A 17,551-nucleotide genomic window follows, 5' to 3' on the forward strand; every position below is an offset into this window, starting at 1 on the left:
AATTAGTTTGCTGTTGGCTAATATATAGGGCTGCCTGGTCGTGCGGTATGCGCTTTGGACTATCAAGATCGGTTGTCTCCATCCCCCCCCCCCTGTGGGAAGTTTTGGACTAAGAAGTAAATTATCTTCAACTCTGAAGGAACATAAGTAACACGTAAAAACATCCGCCCACAATGTTTGTTGTCAAATGTTCTACATATTTCGGATGTTACTTCAGTAGGTCGACTTCCACAGGACATTCTGTATGGCGATCTAATAGAAGGCAGGAGAGCCGCTGGTCGCCCACTTTTACGTTATACGGATGTATGCAAACGTGACATGAAGCTCTTCGAAATCGACACTAGCAGCTGGGAAGAGGTGGTACTGGATCCACATGGAGAGAGAGCATAAATTAAGGGTCACGGATTGCAGATGTCATTCACAACAGAAGCAGAAAGAAGGGTGAAAATGCAACGGCGCCTGGTGATTACAGATGCCCATCTTGTGACCGCAGCTGTGTATCAAGGATTGGCCACTTTAGTCACACAAGAAATTGCAAAGGGAAAAGATCGTCTCTCGAGACGTAAAATGCCACAGACTTCAGAGTTGAAGATAATTTACTTCCTAATCCAAACCTCCCGCAGGAAGACAGCGAGCAGGGCATGAACTCAGGACCATCGAGAAGTCCAAACGACCAGGCAGCCATCCTAATATAAATGGGTCTAACTCTGTTCCTTTAAGAAAAAGCAACAACATCCAAGTTTACTGCTATTACAAAGCATTAGGGCTTATTAAAGAAACTTACAAATCAAACTGGAGCATAAAACAAAATGACTTTTAAAAAAATGTTATTCAACCTTAGCTGGGTAGGGCACGTATCCCGTATGGGAGAAGAACGTCTTTTTTGGTGAGCTAAAAGGTGGTCGACGTAACAGAGGCGCCCCACGGAAACGCTTCAAAGACCAGCTTAGGCGTCAACTTTCCTTAGCTGACATAGAGGAGAGCACCTGGTTGCATGCGGCCTCAGAACGAGACAGCTGGAGGTCACTCACGAAGGCCGCGGGATACACATTAGAGATCAAAAGAAAATCTGCTGCCGAGGACAAATTCAGACGGCGAAAAGAAAATCTAAATCGACCACCTGCGGACAATGGTTATGCTTGCCCTGGATGTGGCAAAATAGATGTAGATCACGGGAAATACTGCATTCCTCACTGATCTTCGGACTCGAAGACTAGCCCTATTATTATTATTCAACCTTAGTAAAAACCAATATTAGAATGTTCATCTACGTTTATGAACCCTCAACTCAAGAAAAGAAAAAAAAAAAAAAAAGAACTATAGTAGGCCTACATTATCTAGAAGCGTTCTTCACAGAGATCGGCCATAGGCGTCTTCCACAGCCTCTTCCCAGCTGTTGCCCACTGATTTTAGGTCCTCTAAAAGGTGCGTGTGGGTCTACAGCCTTGTTTTCGCTTTCCTCTTTTTGTCTTCCAAGTTTTTATGTTTCGTCTTGTGTAAAGATTTGTTTGGTCGCCCCCACGGCGTGTTATTTTTATGTTTAAATGTTGCCCTAGAACAGACGCATGATTCTTTTTTAAAAATTACTTTATTAAAGGCAGCATGGAAACATGTTCCCGAATCCCCCCTTCTTTTCCCCCCAAACTGATCCACAAAAGTGATTGGACCAACGCACTGAGCATGAAAAGTTGCGCTAAACAAGTTCCATCCCAAATAAAGGTCAACCAAAATTAACAATAAGATGACAGAATACACAGGCCTACACCGGCTTGACAAATTCTAATAATTGCCATACTATCGGATCGTATGAATAACAGAATATGTCCACTGATATACCGAAAGTTTTTATAGTTTTATCCTTTTAGATAAGAAACCTAAATATATGGTATTACATGACTTTGGTTAAATTTTTATCCATTAAAAATTAATTCCATAATTGATTCCAAATGACGCGAGTTCACCCAATATATATGCAAGCTTTTGTTGTTGTTGATATAAAAGAATTTTTTTAAAAAATTAACTCGTTGCCTTTAATTTTCTAAAAGTTTAGATTTGCTTCGTCTGAGTAATCTCCCCAGGACTGTTTATTTCTTTTCCCTCTCCATATATGGACATCAACAACGTCTCCAAAAAAAAAATAAAAAAAATCATGAAACTTTTAACATTTTAAATTTTGCCTTTTCTAGCGCTGTAATAGGCCTATATATGGCTCCTACTGTCTCGGAAGACAATGGATGCGCCCAGATGAGCCACTGGCTTTGGTTACGTCTTGAGATGGGGCAGAATCTCGAGTGACTGATCAAGCCAATTCTGGAGCGACAGAGTTTGCCACAGTTCTTGCATGTATATTCATCTGTCCTAGGGCTAGCTGATTTCTTTTTCTTTCTCTTGGCTGACGCAGCTTTGCTTCTTTTGCATTCGGCGAAGTTCGCACCAGCACGTACAGTCTGTCTCCATGCTCTCCGGTCTTGGACTATCTCCTCCTATAGGCCTACTCTGGTCGATGCCCATGGCTCTCATGCCTCGCTTGCAGACATCTCTGTAGGTTAGTCTTGGGCAGCCCTAGGGTCTGACTCCCTCTTCAAGCTCAGCGTATAGGATGTCTTTAGGGATTCTTCCATCTGGCATGCGAGTGACATGACCGAGCCTGCGTAGTCTTCTCTGTTGAAGGAGAGCATAGATGCTGTGCATGTTGGCCCGTGTCAAAACTTCCTGGTTGGTGACACAATCCCTCCAGGAGATGCACAGTATGTGTCGCAGGCAACGCTCCTCTAGCGCTGTTAGCTATAATGTTATTACCGCCATTTAGTGCCCAACCATTCACGGCCCATGTTGAGGAGCGGGGCTCAAAAATCATCGGCAACATCGCTGAAAATAAAATCGTCAATTACAATGGAATCTATCGTCTGCTGTTTTATGAACTTGGGCAGAAGTTACGAGTGACTATATAGATGGCACTGCATTACTGGCTGGATGTGCCCCACGGGCAGGGAATCGCTGATTTATATGTGAGCAGGTCAGGCAGGCGCGAGTGGATAGAGAGATGACCTATTCTCTGCTGCTCAACATTAAAATTTACCAACAGTAGGCAGATGTTTGCGCTACTGGGTGGGCTCAATCTGTGCACCTCGGTATGGTGACCAAGGGGCTAGAGTAGCCTAAGTAACCAGACAACTAACTATACTAACTCAACTAAATGAAAACAAGATAAAAAACTTTAGTTTACGATAAATAAAACAAAAAGAAACTTTATTTACATGGAATCAAATAATACTAAAATATAATATATACACTAACCACTATAAACTACCCTCTAAATCTACACCACAACAAACACTAACAAACTAACCAAACCAACTATCTAACTAAATCACTACAACTACTACACTAGACCTAGATCTACACAAACACACTACAATAAACTAGTCTAGATCTACAATATCCTACTATTACACTCATAACACTAACACTAAAACAAGAATATCTTATAAATCCTTAGGCTCAGTACCTTACTATTCACTAAGAACAGAACTGAGAAACAGACTATAAATATAACTAAGTTTACCAAGGCAAGGCATAAAAAGAAACAAAATAACACTAGATTCTAGCTTCCCTAGAATTAGAATAGATCTAACAACAGTAGTTATAAACAGCAGCTCAAAGCAGCAGTTAAAAGCAGCAACACAGCAGTTACACAGCAGTAATAATAGCCTGCAAAACATAAATGCAAAACTATATTATAAAATATTCTATTAGGACTGATGGACACCGCCATCTTCCGTACAGCATGTTGCCAACTATTATGACAAATAGTACAAGTAGAAAATAAAATAATTACTTTACACATAGTATAGATCTAGTAAAAAAATATAAAATATTTCTACACTTACAGGCCGTCCCAGGTACAGAAATAAAAATATAATTAGACGACAGACCACAACGATATTCAGCTGTCACACAGACAGATATGGTGCTGACCACTGGTCAACTGTACACTGAACTGTTTTAAAACAGCGTGGCATCACTTTTTATACACAAAAAGCGGAAGTACAAATAAGTTTGGCACTAGCCTATAAAAATAAAATATATAAAAATATAGCTCTGGGAGCGCAAGCTCACATTCATCCCGCCTTAAATTTTTGCGTCCTCGCAAAACAAAATACTAACAAACTACTTAAAATGCATTACATACATACTGCTGACATATTATACCATCAAAGAAAATACACACTAAAATCGATTTCACACAAAAATATACATCTCCATGACATGACTTAAATTATATTTCTTTACAAGGACAAAAGCAAAAAAAAATATACACTTCATCAGCTAAAAACACAAGAAAATACTCTTGATTCTGTACATTCTGAAATAGGTTTAGCAACTACTAAACTTTTGAAAAAAAGCTTTCAAATACACATGTAGATAACATGTACTCATAGAGTTATTACAAACTAATACATCTTAATACATTGGAATGCAACCAACATATTAAATAAAAATTACAAATATACAAATGAAGAATTATGCTAGTATGGTGAGGAAACAAACTTCATTTCCTCCTCTCGTACATATCGGTAAGTACTGCCGTCTTCTGCTTCTACCATGTACCAGCCAGAAGCATACTTGGGTACTGCAGTAATTATAAAACACGAGGGCTCATACTGCATGAACATTCTTCCCTGGCCTCTGACTCTCTGTTCGACAAGAACTCTGCACCCAATGTTCAGAAGGTCGTTCCTTTTCTTCTGCAACTCAGGAACCTCATGGGAAAGCAAGGTGGATTCTGGTTGGACCGGATGAAACTGTAGGAAAGGATTTGTTTCCCTACCTCCTTCTGCATGATTACTGGAAGTGTCGGGTGAGGCAACTTCTGAATGGATCGACATCATTTCTGCCACTGCGGGTTGGTTTCTGCGAACAATTGAATCAGGAGCAGTGTTGGATCGCCTAGAATTCTGTGGCACCTCCACCGACAATTCTGTTGGCTTGGGGGCAGGTTGCAGTTGTACTGCCTGTGGTTGTTCCACTGAGGCAACCTGAACGTGATTCACTGCTGCAGTGACATCAGGGCAAGCTCGGGTGAAGTGGTCCCGGCTTCCACAATTCGAGCAGTTGCTTCTAGAAGGGTGTTGCTGGTGAGCCCGGTTCCCTGGCTTCTTTCGTTGACCTTGGAACCTGTTCTGCAGCCTGCAATTTCTTGCAAGATGGCCAGGTTTGCCACAAGTGTAGCATTTCCTGTTCTTCGTCGCTGGCCTCTTATGGTGAAGAGTGCGATTTTTCTCCACAAGCTGTTGTGAGGTAATCTGTCTCACATTGCCGCTAATGTGATCAGGTTGATGGTTGTTGCAGTGGGGACAGCTATAGTTCTGTGGCCCTGAAAATTGTAGGCGCACAATCTGGGCTGCAAGCTCCTCCACTTGCTTGGAAAGCGCAGCTAGCTGGCCTTCAATCTTTATCTCACTGCATGTGACGTTGACTTGTGGTGCGACATCCTCGTCTTGTGCCCACCTAATGGCCATGTCTCTTAACGCCAGGAATTCTGTTTCTGGCCTGTCAAGTAGTCTCTCTCGCAGATCTCTCCTTAGGATCCTGTCACTGAGGTTTTCTATAAACTGGTCCCTCAGGATAGACTTGCTGAAGGGAGTTTCAGATAGAGCTCTCTGCCTGTCTGTGAGTGCTTCAAATGCCTGAAGGAGACGGTGTGAGTAAGTGCGGACAGACTCATACTGGTGCTGGCTTATTCGGAACAGCTCCCCAATGAGGCAGTTGATGCTCCGCCTTTCTCCATAAGTGGAGCGTAGGATTTGTACCAGGGCATCTGGACATGCCCTTGTCGTCTGAGGGTGACACCTAAGTTCGGCCTTCACTGCCTCACCTAGATGTGCAAAGAGGAAGTCACATTTTTCCTCTGGATGCACCATGTGTTGAGACTTCCAAGTTCTCTCAACATTTTGAAGGAACTCTTCAACTTCCCTGGCAGGACCATCACCATGGAAGCGTCGGATACTCATCTCTGTCCTAGGCACCAAGATCACTGTCTGAGACGGCTGCATTCTTGCTGCTGCTGCTGCCTCGCTGTTCATCTACCTAACTACTCAACAAAACTAAAGCCTACTAACCTCTCAATAACAATACCAAAAAAACAACTAAACTAACACTATCTATACCGCCTATCAATGCCTAAACTCCTACGCAAACCTAATCTATGCCAATAAAAAATACAAGTCTGGTCACTCAAGCACAGATCCCACTTCTTGACACCAAAAATGTGAGCAGGTCAGGCAGGCGCGAGTGGATAGAGAGATGACCTATTCTCTGCTGCTCAACATTAAAATTTACCAACAGTAGGCAGATGTTTGCGCTACTGGGTGGGCTCAATCTGTGCACCTCGGTATGGTGACCAAGGGGCTAGAGTAGCCTAAGTAACCAGACAACTAACTATACTAACTCAACTAAATGAAAACAAGATAAAAAACTTTAGTTTACGATAAATAAAACAAAAAGAAACTTTATTTACATGGAATCAAATAATACTAAAATATAATATATACACTAACCACTATAAACTACCCTCTAAATCTACACCACAACAAACACTAACAAACTAACCAAACCAACTATCTAACTAAATCACTACAACTACTACACTAGACCTAGATCTACACAAACACACTACAATAAACTAGTCTAGATCTACAATATCCTACTATTACACTCATAACACTAACACTAAAACAAGAATATCTTATAAATCCTTAGGCTCAGTACCTTACTATTCACTAAGAACAGAACTGAGAAACAGACTATAAATATAACTAAGTTTACCAAGGCAAGGCATAAAAAGAAACAAAATAACACTAGATTCTAGCTTCCCTAGAATTAGAATAGATCTAACAACAGTAGTTATAAACAGCAGCTCAAAGCAGCAGTTAAAAGCAGCAACACAGCAGTTACACAGCAGTAATAATAGCCTGCAAAACATAAATGCAAAACTATATTATAAAATATTCTATTAGGACTGATGGACACCGCCATCTTCCGTACAGCATGTTGCCAACTATTATGACAAATAGTACAAGTAGAAAATAAAATAATTACTTTACACATAGTATAGATCTAGTAAAAAAATATAAAATATTTCTACACTTACAGGCCGTCCCAGGTACAGAAATAAAAATATAATTAGACGACAGACCACAACGATATTCAGCTGTCACACAGACAGATATGGTGCTGACCACTGGTCAACTGTACACTGAACTGTTTTAAAACAGCGTGGCATCACTTTTTATACACAAAAAGCGGAAGTACAAATAAGTTTGGCACTAGCCTATAAAAATAAAATATATAAAAATATAGCTCTGGGAGCGCAAGCTCACATATAAATGGTAGTCTCTGTGGCGTTTATTTTACGTCTCAAGAGACGATCTTTAATTTCCTTTTTGCAACTTGTCATGTAAGGTCAAAGGTTAGGAATCTGACAATCACCAGACGGCGCAGCACTTTCACTCTTCTTTCTCCATTTGGTGTGTACACCATTTGCAATTCTGTACCCTTCCTTTGTGCTTAGATCTATACAGTGCTTCTATCTCTCAACTGTTGGTGTCAATTCTGAAGAGCTTCTTGTCACGCTTGCATACATCAGTCGGCCTATATCTTAGAATTGGATGACCTGCAGCACTCCTGTCTTCTATAAGATCACCATACAAAACATTTTGAGGGAGTCAACCTGTGAACATGTCCCAGCAAGCCAAGGCGTCTACTAGCCTACTGGGAACAGAACGGATGTCCTGAGGCGTCTACTAGCCTACTGGTAACAGAGCGGATGTCCTGAGGCGTCTACTAGCCTACTGGTAACAGAGCGGATGTCCTGAGGCGTCTACTAGCCTACTGGGAACAGAGCGGATGTCCTGAGGCGTCTACTAGCCTACTGGGAACAGAGCGGATGTCATGGCATCATGCTCTTCACAAAACTTCCTCGTTGATTTAAGTTTTTGTTTTTTATCTTGCCGTCTTATTTTAAGAACCCGCTTTAAACATCGGAGGTGAAAGATATTCAGCTTTTTTTCCCCCTGCCAAGTGTAGGTTGACCATATTTCACTGCCGTATAATAGAGTGCTCATCACACAGGTCCGGTAGAACATGTTAGTGGTTAGGCATATTGGTAGTCAGTAAGGTCTCACTTTTTTTTCCTCACCCGTGACATGGTGCCCATTGCAATAGCTATCATGATGTTGATGCCTTTCTCCAGTAGCCTACTTCAGATGATGGAGTGGAGCCAATATAACAAAATGGTCAACTATTTCCAGAGGTTGGTCAGTGATGACTGATGATCACGAGAGGAGCAGCGCTTGTTTTTTGAACTATAAGTAAAAAAGAATTTTGGTATTGCATTGTTTAAAGCCTAACTTCTGACATGAAGCACAACTGTCAGTGTCAACCAGGGCCTAATTAAGTTAATTAGAAGCAGATTCGGCAACTATAGCTGCATCGTCAGCGTAGAATAGTTCCCTGATTAATATGTATGAAGAAATACGGTACACCTTCATTGATGTCGTTAAAAGTACAATTCTGTAGGCAGGAAAAGAATGTACCAGAGTAGGTGCAAGCACAAATCCTTGTTTGACAACGCTTTTGAGTCCAGTCTAGAGTCTAGGTAGATTAGACTTTTTTTTTTTAACGGAACCCTAACCAATCACAGGCGAGCTCATTTATTTTATGTGCTAAACTGCTGATTACTGTCACTTAAAAAAACGAAAAAGTTTAGAAACTTTTTTTTCTCCGTTATGTAAACGCTTATGTAAAGAATTGTTTTCGCTTAAATAAGCAAAAAGCTCGTTCTTGTGATCCCTGACGACGTGTACCTAAAGCTAGACTAGTTTATAAGGTAGATCCTAGATATAATATAGATCTAGAGAGTCTAGGCATTATGAATTAAAGTAGAGAATTGGAAGTTAAAAAAAAGCAGTGTTTCAACTTACTTCAAATTAAAAAACCCTTTATTTATTGCTTTTACTTTTAATAATTTATTATTTATTAAATTATTTATTACCATTTAATAATTTTTGCGCTGCGCTTTTTTCCCGCTGCTTTATAACTCTGACTCTATTTCTCTATTACTCAGTATTAGTCTATCTATACCTACATCTAGATCTTTATTAGGTAGATTAGATCTAGATTTAGAATTCTAAATCTAGATAGTTACAATATATTTCAATATAATAAATGAATTGTAATATATTATTATGTATGGCAGGCCTCCTTGTATGAATTGTAATTTTTATTGTATGGCAGGCTCAATGTATTGTTACTTAATTTGTAAAGAAACTAATTACTAATTTAATAAATAATCATAGTTAGTTAAGTAAGATCTAAAGTACAGCAGGTATAGAGGCATTTTTGTGGCGAAAATTAAGTCGAAATAAAATTTAATAAAAAAACATTGTCTTGTGACAGAAATATATATATATATAATATATATTAATATATATATATATATATATATATATATATATATTTATATTATATAGTGACTTGTATGGAATTATTATTTGTTGTGCAGGCTGTCTAATAGAGATAGGTTTTTATGTTATTGAGGTATTCCATGGATCACACCATCTTCTTTGGTTCTTAAACATTTGATAAACTTTAAGCTAAGAAACTCTACTCTAAAAACATCTATTTACAGAGCAGTATGTCAGCACTTCGTGAAATTGGAGTTGTTGTTATTGGACTTGGAATAGCTGGAAGAGTCCGTGTCCGTGACTTGAAAGAAAAGACTTGCGGTTTGCGTCTCAAAGGTGTTGTATCCAGGTAGGTTAATAAAACTGGCTTTCAAAATCTGATCTGATAAGTGCTAATCAATTTCATCAAATGAATCGGCTTGTTCAGCCCCAGAAAATGTTTTCCCATCTTGAGGCCAAAGTAAAGAAATGTACACCAGTGAATCTTCTTTTACATCCCTGTATCTGTGTATTAAGAACAAGTCTTACATTGTTGTTATAGAAGACCAGGCTGATTGTTAACGAGGGTGTCATGTGGCCAGAACAATATGAACAACACCCTTTACATTCTCCATCAGAGTTGGGGCGGCAAAAAAAAAATCATGATATTCAAAATCCCAGTTTTTGCTGGGATTTGAATCAGAGACCATTCAGAAGCCATTTGGAACCATTAACCACATCCCTATCAAATACTTAATGTAAAAATGTTTGACTCACAATATGAGCAAATAATATTAAAGCCTTGAAGAAGACCAATTAGTACACAAGATAATGATATGAAAAGACTTGACAAGAGGAAGACTGATTCAAAGATGGATTGATAAAGTACTAGGTTTCACAACTAGCAATAGACTTGTGTCCTTTATAATCATTTTAATGAAGAAGCTAAAATGGTAGTGAACTAAGGAAGCTTATTAATTACCTTTGTTTTAATGCAAGCAGGTGGTGTATAAATGCCAATAACTGAAAAGAAAATGCACTATTATTGGACATGAGATTTTTGCTTACGAGAAAAATGTTAACATAATAACTTTGTTTATGTACAAAGTACATTACCGCTTTTAAAATGTTACTCACTCTTACATCTGTGTTTAGTGTCAAATGTGCTTCTGCTTCTTTGCATCCATTTCTTGATTTAGTTTAATTATACTTTCATTTGTAGATTATTCCCATACACATCACATACTTATCACATATATATTACTTATTTATCACCTACTTATCATGTACTTATCACATACATATATCACATACATAGAAATAACTTGGAAAAGTTTAAAGAGAGGAAAAATGGAGATACTGATTTGTAGAAAATAAGGGACCACATGAGTACTATTTGGGATAGCTTTAAGTACTATCAGTGATAAAAAAAAGCTTGCTTAAGATTTGAAAGTCCTGTTATAATATCTTATATAATGTATGTGGCTTCCTTCAGTCGTAATGACTATGGTTCATTGTCATAGAACAGTTTTTCATGTGACTGTGGAGACCTATTTTGGAGAGACAATTCAGGCAAACTATTCTATGCTTTAACAACACTAGGGAAGAAGGAGCACTTGTAAAATATTGTACAAGACAATGGAATAAGAAATGTGTCTATCTTTTTATTGGGCTTTTTCTATTTCCATAATTATTCTGACATTGACAACAAGAGGGAAGCGTACTGTTTGATATTGGCTACAGAAACAAATTGATGTGGTCATTTTCAAAAATTGATTTTTTTGTTTTCAAATATATTTTAGACGTGAGGTGGATTTAGATGGAGTACCATCATATACAATGGAAGAAGCTTTGAGTAGATCTGATGTAGATGCTCTTATTATCAGCACTGAACCATGTCTTCATGAGGATTATGTCAGGTACTCTTGTTAACAAACTGTTTCTAAACAAGATTTTAAAATGGAGGTATTAAGTACTCTTGTTAACAAACTGTTTCTAAACAAGATTTTAAAATAAAGGTATCAAAACTACCAGGACTGTTAATAACTTTCAGAAGAGGCCAATTGTCCTAGAAAATATTTAGCCTTGTATACAATAATTATGTATCAAGAAATTTAACTTTTATATTAGAAAATGCTTTAAAAACGAATCATGCATTAAGTTGGTGACATCCAGTTTCATTATATTTTATTTTGTATAATATAATCAAATTTTAAAACATTATATACATTTTCAAAATTTGTAAATTTTTTTTTGTGAAGAAAGTTTTTACAAAGGGATGAATGGTTTTATATTATACTTTTGTGTGCAATTTTCAAAAAGAATATATATATTCTTATATTTTTTTTTTAAATTGTGATTGCAGAAGAGGTCTGGAGAATGGTAAACATGTACTAGTGGAATATCCAGTTGCTTTAAGTTCTGACACTGCTAAACAACTTTACCAGTTAGCTGATGAAAAAGGTAACATTATACGTTATTGATGTTTCTTTATTTCTTTTAAGAAGTTAGTTTGTAAATATGTAAACTACGGTCTGCAATGTGCCAAACATTGTGCAGAATTGAAACTGAATTAAAAACAATAATTTTATTATGATTTCATTTTTTCTTTTGACTTTAAAGATTGAAAGATGCTTTAAAAAAAACTTAATCAAAAATTTTTTTATTTTTTTTTTAAATGGTGAGTTTGGGATTAGAAATGAGGGAATAGCTTTATTAATTGAACATCTAAAATCAAAGCTTTGAAAAATTAAATGATAAATTTTTTATTAGTTTCTCCCAAATGAGCTAGTGTAACCTAAATATCCAGGATTCTTATGTATTGTCAAAAACTTCAGATGCACTGTTGGAAATTTTAAAAATTTATAAATACTTAAAAAAAAATAATTTTTTTTTCAATAAATTAATTGTAAATGTAGAATTAATCACTGACCTTAAAAACATGATATAATTTTTTTACATGTTCATTATTCTTTGAATTTTTACAAAATAGCAAACAGTTTTAAATTCTTTTAATTAAAATTTTAAAACTGATTGGATTATTCATTTTCCTGTGTGCTGTCATTATGAAGCATAAAAATGTGCGCTTTCAGACACAGTGATTGCAAACTGTCACATCATGCTTATTTTTAGTGGAGTCTAGACTTGTGATTTGATTTCAGTTTATGATCAGTTTGTGTTGTTTGACACCTGGGAGCTTGGAAAACAGAAAGATTGAGACATCAATTTGTAGGGGAAAAATATAGGGACCTCTCGAGTACCACTTAGTGTGGTGGTACATGTATCACAATTTGAAAAGTACTTGACTCTTCCTTGCTTGATAATGTACCATTCATTTTGACTACATACACAGTAGTCTCTAGTTTACTTTACAATGTTTATTTCCACAGGTTTGATTCTCCATGAAGAAAACATCGCACTTCTCACTGAGGGCCACCTGTTAGTCAAAAATAAAGCAGAGAAATCTCAGCTGAAGTCAGGGAAATACACAATAGCTGGTATGTATGAATTGTGACTTCAGTTTATGTAGTTTGTATCAGCTATGAGCAGATTCACTGTGAAAATTACAGTTTGAAGGGAGACATTAATGTATACTTACACTGTGGTAGTAAAGTTCCCCTTTCAGACCTTGTGGTCTATAAGGCAGATGATGTAAAGGTCATCTGTTTCTGTGGCCTATGGCTAACAAGGGTGTCATTTGGCCAGCACAACGACCAGCCGCCTTTACATTTCTTCAACTAATGGGTGAGTACACTCGTGCCCACAGATCCCGAAATTAAAAAATCCCAGTCTTCTTCAGGATTCAAACCTGGGACCCCCTGTTTGGAAGCTAAGCTCTTTACAGCTCAGCTACCACGTCTCCTACACTGTGTTGGTCAGTGGTATTATAACAGCAAAAATCAAAGGCAGACCATGAATGTGATAGATTGAGGATGTAAAGGCAGATCTACTACAACTTGTAACAACCTAGACTTCAGGCATGGAGATGAAAAGCTTCAGAGAGATCTGAATGGAAGGATGTGTTGAAACAGACTGGAGCCCTACATGGGCTGTAGTGTCACTGGAATGGATGGATGGTCAGTGGTATTCTGATAAAACTGATGATGTATAGTATACTTTTTAATGGTCAGAGGTATGCTGATGGAACCGTTGATATATACTTTCTAGTGGTCAGTAAAAACTACAACTTTGTGTGTGTTCTTTACAGATGCATTTCGTTTTTTATGTTGTTTTTTTTATTGTGAGAAACTCTAGTCAGATAAAATCATAATTTTTGCTTCTATTAACAGCAGCATGCCAAAGTCTTGAGTAATCTGTAGGAAAAAGGCCAGTAAATAATAATAATTTTTTTTACAATTATTTACTAATACATGCAGAAGGTGTATAGCTTAGTAAACTATTCTAATTTTGTAACTTTTTCTTTCAATTTCACTAATACTGAACACAAATTATTGTCTTTTAAAGAAAAGTTTTTTGTTGTATTCACTATTAACACTGCACTGCACTAAGAAATACTATTTTGATATTATTTAAAAGTGGGCATATTTTAAAATCATTTTCTACTCTCACTTTCAATTGGTTTTATTTCAAAGATTTTTATGCTTTGCACATAATAAGTTAATGCCATTTTTTTTATATTTTTTAATGACATCAAAATAAAATGTAACAATTCCAATTTTCTGAAGAAAACAGTGCAGAAGTTATAAAATAAAAGTAGTTTGTAATGTTAATTACATATGTATGTGTGTGTGTCTTGGAAGCATAGTTCTTTGTCACAGGAATGAAATGTACTAAAACTTTGTGTGTCTTTCTGAACAGGTTCTTATAACGGTTGGCTTGAGGACTTTGACAAATCAGGGTTACCATTTGTGACAGGCATCTCAAGTATCCAGAGCGTACTGTCATTGTTTGGTGATGCGAAAGTTATTGGTGGCAAATTGGACCAAGCAGAGAACAGTTATACTGCACATGCTGACCTGGAGGCTCAAGGGAAGTAAGTGGCAAAAAAAATATTTTTAGTGCTATCAAGGAAGCAGTTTTTAAAAATTTATAAGAGTAGTAATATCAGATAATAAAAGATGGTTTCGTTGCATAAGCCCTTGGTTTATAAGACAGGTAAAGTTATGTTTTCTATATTTAGTAGCTAGAGTTTGATAGATGGCAATATGGTAAGGATTACACAGGTCACTCAGTAATTTGATTTGCAATACCCATTACCACTGTTTGGATGTGTTTTTACATTAGTTTGATCCAATCAATTCATCTCATCTCTGCCTCTGGCCTCGTCTGGATCATGGGCCATCACCCAGTTTCTTCCATGGGTCTCAGTTCTGGGTGAGTGTCTCCATCTTTCCTCATATTTTGCCCATTTGCTTGGCATCTGTTTCAGAATCTCAGTGTCATGTATTTCTCGACCGTCCCTTATCCTTCTCTCTTTGGGGGTTCCAGATGAGGGCTTGTTTTGTGATGTTGAAAGCAGGTTTGAGAAAGGTGTTGCTAATCCATCGTCAGCATCTCTGAAGGATACAGTAGTATCATTCATTTGGACAATTGACATTTGTTATTATAATAGCTTTTATATAGCGCTACTTTCATGCTTATAGCATGCTCAGAGCGCTTTTGGTCCAATCTCATTTGTGGACCAGTGGGGGGGGGGGGGGGGGGGGGCTATCTAGGAGTTGGTTTTCTGTGCTGCCTTTAGGCGCTCAGTAAACACAACTCTGCCCGAGTCGGGTGTCGAACCTCGAGCCCCCTTCTAGGTAGCCAAGCCAAGTTCAAGCGCACTTGGCCTCTCGACCACGCTTCCCACAGAGAGAAGCGTTCTAATTTATGTGCAAAGCACAACTTAGATTAAAAAAATTATGTGCCCTATTCAACTCAAATGTGCAGTGGCTGAGTGGTAAAGCGCTTGGCTTCCAAACCAAGGGTTCCGGGTTCTAATCCTGGAGAAGATTTTGAATTTCGGGATTTTAGGGCGCCTCTGAGTGCACCCAGCTCTAATGGATACCTGACATTAGTTGGGGAATAGTAAAGGGGGTTGGTCTTTGTGCTGGCCACATGACACCCTTGTTAACAGTTGGCCACAGAAACAGATGACCTTTACATCATCTGCCCCATAGATTGCAAGATCTGAAAAGGAGCTTTACTTTTACTCAACTTCTATCGATTTAAAAAAAAAAAAAGATTTTTAGATTACAATTATTTCTTTTCTTGTTGTTTTTTAAAGATTAAAGAAATCAGTTTTAGTAAAAAAAAAATGTTAACAATGTATTCACATTATAATATTTTCTCTTAATTATGAGTTATTTTATAATGACTTTTTAAAAATGTAAATTTCTTACTAAAAATTTAATTTTTAAACTTTAAATATCTCTAGAAAATCCATTAATATTATGTAGATGTTTGTTCTTATTTAAATATCAGATATTGGTTTTAATAAAATAGAAATTCAAGGCCAAATTATAATAATGTGACATTGCTTGACAGCTACACAATTATTTATTAAAGGTTCAGTTTATGTCAATTTATGATTTTAAGCTGTTTAATTTGTAGCATCCAATTTAAATAACAAAACATTCCTTCCTATAAAGTTTATATAAACTAAAGAAATATTTTCTGAATTGTAATATAGCAAGCACCAAATATTATTGTTTCCTTTTTTAAAAAAAGTGCCATAGACAGGAATGGAAATCGCTCTTAAATTTAGGAATTAATTTAAAGAGATTCCTCTAAAACATTTATTTCTTAGTTAAACTTAAGTAACAATACCTTGAAGTATCCATGGACACACCTCAATTTTGGTTGTCTTCAGTGTGTTATGTCATTAGGAAATGAGATCTGTTTGTGTAAATGTGGTGAATGTACGATGCACTGATCTACCTTTTATCTTTTCTCCAGGCCTATGTCTATCACACTTAGCAGATTTAAATCCAATGAAATGGGCAGACAGAAGCGCACTATCTATGAATTTGAGGATGGAGAGGTTTTGGATTCTGATAAATTAGAGCAGAAGATGTCCAAACCAGGTCAGTAGTTGGCTTCAGAGAATAAATTATTTGGTTACATTAGCTGCTCACATGGTTTTGAATTCCCTGGCTATGATTTTCAAGGAGTTATATGCAACATTTGAGGTCAGTTTGATTAGTAATTTCTAAAATATCTTACATTTAAACATGTCTGAGTTAATTTCATATAAAGTAGAAATAAAAAGATAACACTTATTTTGTGAAAAAATCAAAGCATTCTCAGACTGATTATATGTATGTACCAATAATAGCAGACTGCAGGCTCTACAATTTTTCATGAAAGATGCCTTTCCAAGACACACACGATTCATTCTTAAAGACAACCTGCACCCATTAAACCACTGTTACATCAGATCTGAACGAAGTGGTCGTCTCCTTTACATTAAGACAAAAACAGAAAGATATAAAAACTCCTTTATCCCACTTTTGGTCAGAGTGTTACAAGCTAATCTTTTGTCATCAAGAAGTACATAGAAGTCTAATTCATAAAGCGCTGGTTGTGAGTGTCTATGTGTTTCGTGTGTGAATGTTGTTCATATTTGCATCGATATTGTTATTGTTACAGTATTTACGCTGAAGAGGTCAATTGTAGTCAAACTGAATTTCCATTTGATTTGACCAATAAAAAATTATCTTATCTACAATTAAGAAAAATAAAGCATTTAAGTAATGATGTTTTTTTTTTCCCAGGACTCTTTATGAGAGACATGGAAAACTTTTACGCAGCCATCCTGGCAGGCAAAATTCCAGAGGAGCAGAAAAAGATTTCAATACACAGCCTAGAGATAGCAGAGAAGATTCACTCTTTTTTTTAAAAGATCTGCACTTTGTGTAACAGCACAGAGAGTTTAGACTGTTCATTGTTGATTACCTCCACTTTGTTGATATTCTCCAGAGCGATATTTCAAAACATGTTTCCTTTACTAGTACCAAATGTATTGGTACTTTAGTCATTATAGTTGTGTTTAAAATATTAATAAATATATATTGATCTATTTAGTAGACTTCGTTTGTTAATGCACTGTGTTTTAAGATTAACTTCTCAAGGATAATAGCGATTTATTATTATAAAAATAGGGC

At 36.7% G+C, this 17,551-nt stretch overlaps 2 protein-coding genes across 3 annotated transcripts; one reads left to right on the plus strand and one right to left on the minus strand.

Moving 5' to 3' along the window:
- Positions 1–3,232: 3,232 nt before the first annotated feature.
- On the minus strand, positions 3,233–7,384 carry LOC129926791 (uncharacterized). 2 transcript variants are annotated; one of them, XR_008778531.1, is made up of 2 exons: positions 3,891–7,384; positions 3,233–3,711 (listed from the first exon to the last, which is right to left on the minus strand). XR_008778531.1 is itself a non-coding variant. In XM_056032774.1 (2 exons), the coding sequence occupies exon 2, from the start codon at positions 6,084–6,086 to the stop codon at positions 4,530–4,532; it is 1,557 nt and encodes a 518-aa protein (XP_055888749.1). In that variant the 5' UTR covers positions 6,087–6,974; positions 7,154–7,384; the 3' UTR covers positions 3,233–4,529. The 2 variants fall into 2 exon arrangements, 1 of the variants encoding a protein (XP_055888749.1); XM_056032774.1 differs by having other exon boundaries at positions 3,233–6,974; positions 7,154–7,384.
- Positions 7,385–8,748: 1,364 nt separating this feature from the next.
- LOC106056578 (biliverdin reductase A-like) lies at positions 8,749–17,470 on the plus strand. The gene is made up of 8 exons (XM_056032775.1): positions 8,749–8,890; positions 9,692–9,816; positions 11,249–11,365; positions 11,812–11,909; positions 12,836–12,943; positions 14,265–14,439; positions 16,344–16,471; positions 17,162–17,470. Exons 2-8 carry the CDS (start codon positions 9,698–9,700, stop codon positions 17,284–17,286), a joined length of 870 nt encoding a protein of 289 aa, XP_055888750.1. The 5' UTR covers positions 8,749–8,890; positions 9,692–9,697; the 3' UTR covers positions 17,287–17,470.
- The last annotated feature ends 81 nt before the right edge of the window (positions 17,471–17,551 follow it).

Source organism: Biomphalaria glabrata, chromosome 6 (genome assembly GCF_947242115.1).
Source record: "Biomphalaria glabrata chromosome 6, xgBioGlab47.1, whole genome shotgun sequence".
NCBI lineage: Eukaryota > Metazoa > Mollusca > Gastropoda > Planorbidae > Biomphalaria > Biomphalaria glabrata.